At 37.0% G+C, this 12,463-nt stretch overlaps 1 protein-coding gene across 2 annotated transcripts in view; it reads left to right on the forward strand.

Annotated features, from left to right (window-relative positions):
- The window catches only part of LOC149775940 (uncharacterized), a 32,595-nt gene extending 26,464 nt beyond the window's left edge, over positions 1 to 6,131 (forward strand). For both annotated transcript variants that reach the window (XM_089941041.1, XM_089941040.1), the window contains exons 4-5: positions 4,849 to 5,103; positions 5,369 to 6,131. In XM_089941041.1, the coding sequence (XP_089797167.1) occupies positions 4,849 to 5,103; positions 5,369 to 5,572 (459 nt within the window). In that variant the 3' untranslated portion in view covers positions 5,573 to 6,131. The remainder of the gene's footprint in view (positions 1 to 4,848; positions 5,104 to 5,368) is intronic.
- Positions 6,132 to 12,463: the final 6,332 nt, after the last annotated feature.

The raw sequence follows: 12,463 nt of genomic DNA on the forward strand, positions 1-12,463 counted from the left end.
TTAAGATGCGTATATACTAAATCTGAACTTGTTTAACATACCTATATACTAAATCTGATCTTGTTTAACATGCGTAAATATTAAATCTGAACTGGTTTTACATGCGTATATACTAAATTTGACCTTGTTTAACATGCGTATCTATTAAATCTGAACTTATTTAACAGGCGTATATACTAAAAATCTGAACTGGTTTAACATGCGTATATACTAAATCTGAACTGGTTTAACATACCTATTTACTAAATTTGAACTGGTTTAACATGCGTATATATTAAATCTGAACTTGTTTAACTTGCGTATACACTAGATCTGAACTGGTTTACCATGCGTATATATTAAATCTAAACTTGTTTATCATGCGTATATATTAAATCTGAACTGGTTTAACACGTGTATATATTAAATCTGAACTTGTTTAACATGCGTATATATTAAATCTGAATTTGTTTAACATGCGTATATACTAAATCTGAACTGGTTTAACATGCGTATATACTAAATCTGAACTGGTTTAACACGTGTATATACTAAATCTGAACTTGTTTAACATGCGTATATACTAAATCTGAACTGGTTTAACATGCGTATATACTAAATCTGAACTGGTTTAACATGCGTATATACTAAATCTGAACTGGTTTAACACGTGTATATACTAAATCTGAACTGGTTTAACACGTGTATATACTAAATCTGAACTGGTTTAACACGTGTATATACTAAATCTGAACTGGTTTAACATGCGTATATACTAAATCTGAACTGGTTTAACATGCGTATATATTAAATCTGAATTTGTTTAACATGCGTATATACTAAATCTGAACTGGTTTAACATGCGTATATACTAAATCTGAACTGGTTTAACACGTGTATATACTAAATCTGAACTGGTTTAACATGCGTATATACTAAATCTGAACTGGTTTAACATGCGTATATATTAAATCTGAACTTGTTTAACATGTGTATATACTAAATCTGAAAATGTTTCACTAAACACAGCTTCAGTGCAACATGTACAACTTCCTTCTAGCTGTCACAGTCGGATCTGGATCTCGGTCTTTATAACTGGAATAATGTTTCTCAGTAATATCCTGAATATATCCCCACCCCCAAAGTAATTAAAAGGATGAATTATGCCTGATCATTTTGCAGAACTACTGATAAATAACTTGCTGTTATATCAAATTCATTATTAATTTGCAACATTCCGGGTAAACAAACCCTGCTATTAGCCCAACTATGTACTGGTGAAATTCCCTTGTCTCGTTGGCAGTGCATCAGAGAGTGATAGAAAGTTTAGACTGCAGTTGCTGCATACATTCGCTTATAAGACGAGTCCAACTGCACAGACCCAGATTTGCCATCACATTATGCAGGGGAAGTTCTGGGTCTGTGCAGTTTTTTTTATGAGTAATCATTGGAACAAACAATTAGTACCTATCCTGCAGGCAGATTATAATACGGTACATCATTATCTTTGCTGTTTGCAGTTTGACGCGACTCTTTAGCAAGTACCGTACACTAGCCGAACGCTTGGGCTTGGATTAGAAACACTGAATCTACGGTATATTGAAATGCAGTGCTGTCCAAAAGGCCATAACATGTTTTGATGGGAAGCTACGTTTCCAAGTTCTATAATAGAGGTAGTGTAATGTGATGCCCAAGCTGCTTTATGCTTAATAATATCTATGAAAATTCTAAAATACTACCAGTGGCCATGATCTGCCCGTATCGCCTCACCCACGCCTTGTCAGATAATTTCGGACTCTATAAGGCTGCCTTTTCCGCTTCAGGAGAGAACAGTGATTAACGTACACGTGTGCATACCTTTTAAGTTCAGGGAAAAACAGACATATTCTTCATTTTATGTTAGGGCCTTCATCGAAGACTATAATAAAACCTTAGGTTTATATTTTGATTATACTTAACATTAAAGTCTTTACACCTATTTGACCGCTCCGATGGCCTAGTGGTTAGAACGTCCGCCTCTGATGCGAGAGGTCGCGGGTTCGAACCCCGGCCGAGTCATACCAGAGACTTACAAAAAAGGTAGTAGCTGCTGCCCTGCTTGGCGTTCAGCATTAAGAGTGTTAGTGTTAGGACTGGTCGACCTGGTGACTTCGTGAGACATCGTAGTGATATAAATGAAAAATTCTTAAAGCTACGTTAAAAATCCAACACACACACACACACACACACACCCCTAAATAATTAAGTTGTTGATCATAGTTCATTTCTAAGAAAAATAAAGAAGCAGAAATGATTATTTCTAATAATATATAGGTGTTTATTAATCTGCAGAATTTAAAAACACTTTGATATTCAACCTAAGCAACCCGTACTACAAAAACTTGACACTATCCAGAGAAAAGCCTTACTATTATGCATAGGAACAGTCCCCTCAACATCATTAGAAGAATTACAAACACTAACAGGAGAACTACCCAATGGATCAAAGACAACCAAATACCTAAAGCAGTCATTATAAGCGATTCCCTAAGCGTTATCAAATCGATCCAAAATCGCAATACACACTCTAGGGAACAATTCCTCGACAGAGCATGCCAATTAGTCGACGATATCACCACAGCACATCAATTAGTCGAGCTCATGTGGATACCGTCGCACATTGGAATCTCTGGCAACGAAACAGCAAACAAAGTTGCAAAAACCAAACTAGGAGATCAAAACTCTATCAAGCTTAACTATAGCTCTACAGAAGCAATAAGCTTCGCACAAACATATATAGACCAAACATGGCAAGATTTTTGGAACTCCTCTACAAAAGGTAAAAAGCACCATGAAACCCCAAAAAACGTAGATAGGAACATACAGCTACCTAAGGGTACCTATTTAGAACAGAAAACCATAAACAGGATAATAACTGGAAAAACTAAACTAGCAAGCAGTTTTGGAAGGTTTATAGGACCCAAACCAGCAACCATTAACTGCTTTAACTGCCACACCACCGAAGATCTACACCACGTATTCAATATATGCCCAAAATATCAACCCGCTGGGAAAATATTTATCAAAAACCAAAAAGAGATTGGATCACCACACACATACCCAGAAACAATCAGCATATAAAAATACAAATCAATTCATAGACTCAGCAGGACTTAGGAACAAAATATAATTACTATCCCCACAAAACCAAAAGACCCATTAACTAGCTAAATAAATTTAGAAGCCACCACATAAAAACCCATAGCATATCATTCAATTTTATAAAAGTATTAATAAATAATTCACTTACGAAGCACCTATAAAAAAACTAAGGAAACCGCAAAATCGGATGTCCTAGATGTCCTTAACGAACCGAGTAATCAGCTAGGATTCCGGTCCTAGATGTCCTTAACGAACCGTGTAATCGGCTAGGACTCCGGTCTCTTGCTAAATAAAGTATAAATAACATTCAATCTCTAAAAACATTAATTTATAAATAACTTAAAGAGGTAATATCTAAAAACTTATAAATAACATAACGTAGGAAACACACCCTAAACACATCGACTAGTAAATACCATAATAAGCTTGAAAATCTCTCTTCATACATGATTTCTACTAAGAACCTCTATAAACAGCATAGAACATCCCCCCCTCCTTTTAGAACATTTTGAAAAAGAAAAAAAAAATCGAAAAAAAAAATTGCAAGAAACACCAGGCAAATGCAACAAGAAACCAGCGATGTAAAGCAAGCAGGACCGTTTCCGTGCTCTCCTTCCCACTAATGACAGCCAACCATTCAATTGTAGGGACCTTTATGGACCCACAGATTGAGGCCAAACTATCAGGGTTCCTTGAATCCATAAAAGCCTGGGGGAGGTGGCACCACCCCCTTCCCCAGGAACAACTAGCAGGCTGCGGTGCAGTCAGAAAAAAGTGGCACATGCACAATTGTGCGCACGCCACTATAACTAAACTCAACAACAGCAACTTTGATATACAGAAATTTTACAGGGTGCATGACTTTCATAATATCTGATCAAAAGGCTTGGCGATAATGATGATTGTTGAAATATAATCGTGCGTGGTCGTGGTGATTGGCGTGTGGGATTTATAGTTGGACAGGGACGTGGGGCAAAATGATGCTTAATCGCACACAGTCATGCATCACAGCAGTTTACCTATATATTTTCTACTCTTACACCTGTTGTTATTGGTAATAACAGTACCCGGCAACACCTATGAATCGTATTGTATTATTTCTCACGAAACTCTATCCATTGCAAGTCAGATGTCCCCGAGGTTTGAAAATACCACGCCTTCGGCGTGATTAACATCAACAGTGCCGGATTAGGTCAAGTGTTGTAGTGTTTTTGTTTCCCCAAAATTTCAGAAGGGCCCTGCTTTCATTGAAAGGGTACCAAAGCAAAAGCCAGTGTCTATTTATTCAAAGCTTTTATAATATCCATTTAACGAGCGCAAGGATAAAACGATGGTCTAATTTTAAGTAAAAAATGACTGTGTGTGTGTACGCTTTTTTTATATAACCTAGTTGGGTTTCCGGAAACCCCGCAAATCCCCCTCCTCATCCGGCTCTGACAAGCATCCGTGTCCTAGGTAATGACTATTTACAGTGTAATTAAAAACATGCCAGAATCTGAGTCTGTCGCAAATTAAAATTGGATTTGCGGTCCGTTTGTTGCTCAAGAAAGTATCAGCTAGGAGGAACGATAGATTTAGGACATGACCTATGCAGATAAAACGAGAAGTTTATAATAAAACGAGAAGTTTATGTACGTCTTCGCACTGAGCTCATAATCCATTCCGAAAAAAAAACCAGGAGGATTATTACATGTGTAATTAAACAACTGTTTGTAATATATTCACCAGGCTGATGATGCAGAGCGGTATACACTGAACGAAATGAAGAGTGACTTGGCACGGTGTGAGGCACGTCAGGTCCAACTTATTGTAGACCAGAGCTATGCCGGAGAGATTGCCGCTGCTTTCCAAGGGTCCAATCGGCACAAGAACGTGGTTGTCTTTGCCAGTGGCAATGATCATGAGTATTCATTCGATGACGAATACACCAATCACTGGGTCCAGGCAAACCACAAACGGACGTGTACCAATGAAGTCCACGAGGTAATTATATGAATCTTTACACATAAATTTTTGCAAAGCTTCCATTTAAGAGCAGCGCATATATGTTGGTCAGTTGGGGCAAGTGATTTGGTTGTCAGTAGTATGTCATATTTCCTGCTTGTCAGTAGTGTGAATTATGTAATATTCCGATAGCATTTATTTGCATTAATGTCTTTGTGAGACTTCGACAATACCAAATCACAGCATATTATCACAGAAAACAGCGGTCGTTACCTGCAAAAGTTTTCTAATTTTTTATTTGCAGAACAGCCTTAACAGCATCAAGAACTCGTCCCCAGTCATGCAGGAAGGGGAACCTGGCACCGTGAGGACAACAATTTTTGGAGCCCCATGCAATGTCGTTCCCCCATTTACAGAACATGAATTACGAGAGAACTATTACGGATGTCAAAACCTGCCGACTGGATTTTGGCTAATGAAAGCTGTGGAGGAAAGAAAAAGAAGATGATTTTTTATTATTTTGGAAAACAGTTTATAATATAAACTAAAGTTGAGAATGGTTGATATTTGGAACATTTCCTCATAAAGTGGCTGTTTTCATTCTATACGTTGACATTAAGTGCAGGGACATTTAAAATGGTCATAGACGTGTGCAGTGCTGAAAGACATTTAGATGAGATACACTTCTGTACATATGCGATATATTGTACAGCTTTTCTCCAAGTTCTTTTCTGCGGACTTTTGCTCCCTGATGAACATGGACAATTGATGATTGCAAGATGGGTCCGCGGGTTGATTGTTTCGAGTCAGCACATTGCATTGCTAACTTTATCACGAGTACTATCCACGAATTTCACAAACATTGGTTACGTGTGTGGAAATACAATTATTTACCAAGAATGTACGTGGTATGTTCCTCTGCTTACACAATATGGTTGAATTTAAAAGAAGGATGCTGACCGGTAAATAAGCATGTGAATAGACAATATTCATATCCTGTGTTTCTAATATTGATGATTGTTTAAAATTTATCTCCTTTATTACAGTTTCATCCTTTTCAAGGTAAACGTGTGTTTTTGTTTATTGTTTTCTTCTTTATATCATTGACAAGCTTTAGAAAAATGTCCTTCTAGATAATTTAACAAGTGAAAGGAATGGATCAAGTCACGCGCTGTCGGATACGTTTTAATGGTATGATTTCTGCACACATTGGAAAGTGCAGAGGCCACCTTTTGTTGCATTCGGAGATCCTCAGTGATGCCCATGACCTTAAAGTTGACGGAATTGCATGTACGCTGCACTGAGTTACAAATCATATACAGATATTGCAAAGACTGATGTTTAAGTAATATGAAAATGTTGCTGCTGATGGCATATACTTTGATTAATGGCGACGACTTGTACTTTGATGGCAGATGTGTTTCATAATTTTTTATTTCTTTCGTGGAAAGAGAGCCCAAGTCATAAATTGAAGCATTGTGTTTGTTTTTAAATTGTCTTGATATATGTAACTCACGTTCTTCAGATATCAAATAATTATTCTTTGTTTTAATAAATGTAGATTTTCATGCGATTAACAATGGACAAAGCGTTCAGTGAACGTTCACTTTAACGAGCTTTCTAAAACGAGCTTTTTGTGCAAAATACGTGAATTGAAGACCTGGCCTTGAATTCGTTAACTTTGAATGTAAAAGACTGAAGTCGTTACAGAAAAATCAGTGGCTATAAATTGTAGATTTTACCCGAAGGAAATCGTTAAACCCGTTGAATAAACAGTGCTAACGTTCCGATAAAGTTCTTATTATTGATGTACGATACGTGAGCCCTGACGTTCCGATGAAGTTCTTATTATTGATGTACGATACGTCAGCCCTGACGTTCCGATGAAGTTCTTATTATTGATGTACGATACGTCAGCCCTGACGTTCCGATGAAGTTCTTATTATTGATGTACGATACGTCAGTCCTGACGTTCCGATGAAGTTCTTATTATTGATGTACGATACGTCAGCCCTGACGTTCCGATGAAGTTCTTATTATTGATATACGATACGTCAGTCCTGACGTTCCGATGAAGTTCTTATTACAGATGTCCGATACGTCAGCCCTTTGCAAACTGTCACGCATGTATTAATTGTGCAAATATCAGCTGTTGCCTGTATAATGTGGGACATTCGCTGTCTTTGTATCTTGCAAGGATCTCAGTCTTGACAGGTTAGATACATGCAGTAAACAAGTTAAACGGCTTTGGCCGTATGTGTTGATTAGTCCTTCGTTGCAAAACTGTAAAGTTTCAGTCCTGTATTTTTTTAAGTTTAGGAGAAAAGTAACAAATGCATTTATCATCAGTAGCTTCAGTGATATTTACTCTCGAAAGTTAGAGCAATCAGCTACAATCTTAAAGATTCAATAAATTCAAGGCATGGACAAGAATTAATAAAGGTTTCAAGTCAGTTACTAAATCAGAATTTATTCTAACAAACTTGAGAACTACCCAAGCAAAAAATGTCGTCATGCAAAATGATTTTTTATCGGAGTGGAAAAAGTAACACAAGCTGAAATTTTATGTAGTTATTATTGCAACATTAGGACATATTTTATCACAAAAAGACATGTACAGACTCGTTCCTAACAAACTAAAGATCATACCAAGCAAACTTATCCGTCATGTAAAGTGATATTTTATTGGAGTGGTAGAGTAACCAAAGCTCAAATTTAATTCAGTCATTATTTATCCATTAATGGATATTTTATCAGAAAAATATAGAGTTAATCCTAAATCATTGTCTAAGAAGTTGTATAAATATTCGAGACCTAGTTCAGAACCAAATACTATAATTCTGCCTGATTTTCAAATAGTTTGTTATATAAAGGCAGGGTTTTAGAACCGATCGGGCCTGCACAGGGGCAAAGCCATATATGGCTATTAGAACAACCAGGCAAGTTTCCGATCGTATTCAGAGGTATGTTTACTAAATCAGTCAAATATATAACGATGCAACACAATTAAATCTCTCTTGTATACCATTGACCGGCCTTTCAACTGTTTCCTTGAGATATTTTTCCAAACACAATTCGTCTAGCTGGAAACGGGTTTGTAACAGATTTGGTTTTATAAATTTTGTAATAGATTTGATGACACGCTACTCGAGAAACACTGGAAATAGTGATTATTAGTTCCTTGGTATATGACTCTTGCCCCGAACAGTAAGACATACAGTCAGATAAAAAAGGCGCTTGCAGTGAGAAGTTTAACTCTAGGGCCGACAAGGGGGGAGGCAACTGGGGATATATTTCCGGGCCCCGGGCCCGTAAGGGGGCCCGTGCCGAACACCACTTTAATTTTATAAAAGAATTTGTTTGTTGAACAAAAACTAGGAGAGGCCCGGGTGTTTCTTACCACAGGGCCCGTGATCGCTCTCTACTGCCTTGTTTAGCCTAAACTTAGCGAAGGTACTATTTGTCTAGTTTGAGTTGAACTCTTGTACATGTCAACCTTATGGTTGTCTTTGGTCCTAAAAAAATAAAATATCCTTTTCGGAAATTGTGCTTGGAAGATCTCGTTAATTGTGATCGTCAGACTTGATTGAGCCGGAGTGGCAAATATAACGGCGCGGGTTCGAATTCTGCCCAGACTAGCCGTGGCGTGTTTCGGGACAGTGCGCTTTACTGCAGTTTCCTTGGCGTGAGGTAACCTTCATATGTTGATGTGCCGACTTCAGAGTTGAACTTAACTGATGATAAAATCCATTCCATAGGCACACGTATGGATAATATAATAGCACTCTGAAAAGATACTGTTCTATCTGTGACCAATATTTAGCGTTGAAAACGTCGTTTCTAATAAAGACAAAACCTTACTGATATTTTCTTGTATATCTGGAAAACTTCCGTTGACGATTATTACAGTAAGTTGAGAAATTCGGTTTAAATCGGAGGACATTATTAATGTTGCAAATATAATCTACCGTACATATTCGCTATATTGTACACAACATAAATCCTGATCAATGGACTCGAGTATACACAACGTAGATCCAGATCAGAGTCTGTGTTGTTTGTACTACTGATCATTCTTAACAACCTGCATAGACCCAGATCTGCCTTTGTATAATGCAAAAGATAGATATGGGTGCTTGCATTTTAACTACACTGTGTATTTCTGCTTGTATTCTAAATGCACCCAGCATATTTCTACCCAGATGTTAAGATATAACATATCGCATTGCCTTCATAGCTATACGTATAAATTCTCCTCCTAGCTCACGTTTTAGGTCACTGCTGAGTACATCGGAACCGAAACAGATTTTGCCTTATATTCTTAATCACCGCTCCGGTGGCTTAGTGGTTAGAGCGTGGGCCTTGGATGCGGGAGGTCGCGGGTTCGAACCCCGGCCGAGTAGTACCAAAGACTTACAAAAATGGTACTAACAGCTGCCTCGCTTGGCGCTCAGCATTAAGAGGTTAGTGTTAGGACTGGTCGGCCTGGTGTCAGAATAATGTGACTGGGTGGGACATCATGCTACATGTCTGCAGCATGATGCCCCACTGAGAGACATCACTATAAACTGTTACACTGCTGACATCATAGCGATATGACTGAATTTTTTTTAAATCTACGTTAAAAATCTAAAGCACACACGCATGTTCCTAATCTTTGTTTGCATCTAAATATAGTTGTTTTCCTAAACAATAAAATTACAATGGAAACCTTATGGAACATGTTTTTCCTGTGAGGTTTTCACGCAACTATCGAGCACCACTTGACCCTTCTGTCACTTTACAGAGTTTCGAAGCAAGGTAGAAAAGGAGGATATATTTAATTACATCTTCTGATGTGAAATTTTGTGTTCGTGCGCGCACACACAAACACACACACACACACACACACACACACACACATATATATATATATATATATATATATATATATATATATATATATATATATATATATATATATATATATATAAAGTCACATTCATTTGGAACATTTTGTTTGATCAAATTAAGCTGGAACACCTATGATTAATTACTTGTAAGATAATAGGTGTTAAAAACTGTTTTGGCGCAGGTGTACAACATTAAAAGAAATTGATGTTTGATAAAGAATACAAAATAAGCCCAATAGTGGGTTCTTGGGCTATTTCTTGACATTTTGCTGCCTCAGAATAATTAGTTGGGGGCCAAATAGGTAGGAATTAGCATGATTGTGAGAAAACAACGTTTAAATATTGTTGTGTAAAATGCCGCAATTAGTACTTTCTTTATTTAATTCACACCCTCGTTTGAAAAGCAAATACAAGAAAACGTTGAGATTCAAGTGCATTTATCACAAAGAAGTCGGTATTTACAGGAATATAAAACTATATAAAATTCTAATGAAATCTAGATTTGTAAATTATTTCAATTTGAATGTTGAAGACGTACAACAAATATGACAAGTTAGATACACAGATGGAGAGATAAACAAATATTTGGAATATGACATTCAAAATCACGACAAAAGCTAGTTCATAATGTAACGAGATAAGTGTGTGCGTGTGAAAATGTTTGCATGATACTTAAGGCGCGAGTTAAACATAAAAGTTCTTTACAAAAGAAAAATGAACGAAATGCTTCTAATTTATTTGACTGAATTGTAGATCATGTGCCTAGTAAATTACGTTCCTACCCGTAATTCCTTCCAAATCCTGTTAGACATATCGTCAGTTACAATAACACAATCTACGTACTTGCTGACTCGCTTAAAATGCATGATAATGGTTATATTTTTTTCGGTTCATTTTGTATTAAAGAACTAACAAAAATGACACTGTTGATACAGTCTAGTGTTGAACTATATCAAATAGATATCAATATTTGTTGAAACTTAAATGATGAACAAAGAAGCAATACAGTTAAGTACAGTTGGATAGTATACTTTCTCAAAATAACACACGATGATGATCAGTCGTAAATTTTGATATTCAAAGAGTATCAGGCAACCAAAGTATTTTACACAAGAGGTTTGTATTATCATTATGAATGGTTTAACAACATATTTGAAGACACTAACGACAATGAAGACGACGAATTTATGACAACCACTGACGTGTTCTCTAAATATTAAACAAAATATAGATCTAGAACCCAGCAGTAGTATAGTGTGGCTGTTAAGCGACAATGTAAATCACAGTCAAAAAGGTCGTGGGTGTGATTAGCGACAAGGGGAATTTAACATGGGAAATATTGCTGGGGCTGTTTAGAGACAAGAGGAATTTAAGATGGGGAATATTGGGGTTGTTTAGCGACAAGGGGAATTTGTCATAGGTTTTGTTTGTATATGGGCAATATAAATGATGATGTCACGGCACTGGACATTGGCAGCAATGTCCGCCAGGCGTTGTATAAAGTTATATGCCCCGCCCCGCCAAGCGTTATAGATTTTCACGACGATTCATGGGCAAAAGGAATTACCATTACAAAACACACTGGGACGAAACGAGGACAAGATTTATACGGACAAATGGTTGGGCCTGATTAGCGAAAAAAAATATTGGGTTTGTATAGGGCCAATAGGAATGGAACAGGTGGGGTGACGTCACGGTACTGGACATTGGCAACAATGTTGTAAATGACTGACCTCAATCGGGCAAAACTGTGACAGCGGGAAAAAGAAAGCTATAACGCTTGGCAGGGCGGGAATGAATTCCCGCGCGGTACTGACCAACAAACACATCGCATGGCGGGGCGAGACATATAACTTTACAGACATAGAATCACGTACCAAACCATCCATAGTGATGAGAGTGCTAATCTAAAATAAATTTTTATACAAAACAACACACTCATACTAATAAAATACACGTTATTTACTATCAATACATTGTGGAGAAGCAAACGTCTTATCTACAAAACACACCATTACCTACAATCACCCCAGGAAGTGAAATAGTGGTTATATTCACACTACTCCACATTCACACAAAACAAACACACTGAGTTGGGACAAGTTTGTTTTTGTTAAGGAAAAAACAAACACATAAACACATACAAGCACACACACATATACACTTTTTTTTTGTTAAGGGATAAGTTTATTGCTAAAGGAAGAAAACAAAATAACATACAAACGAATGCGTGCATACAAAACATACATACACATATACAAACACTTTTGTTAAGGGATATGTTTTTTGCTAAGGCAAGAAAACACAAACGCGCGCGCACACACACACACACACACATAATCTTACAAAACCAGAGAAACGAAGTGTTTACAGACACACGTCTATATTTTAACTTATACACATGCACTCAAAGACAGACATATATTTTGGCAATTTGACTGGTATGTCTTTTGTAGATGGCTGGGGATAGCCCTGAAAAGGGCTGTTTTGTTCGGGGAGTTATGGCA

This window comes from Sinohyriopsis cumingii, chromosome 18 (assembly GCF_028554795.1).
Source record: "Sinohyriopsis cumingii isolate HCF-2022 chromosome 18, ASM2855479v2, whole genome shotgun sequence".
Lineage (NCBI taxonomy): Eukaryota > Metazoa > Mollusca > Bivalvia > Unionida > Unionidae > Sinohyriopsis > Sinohyriopsis cumingii.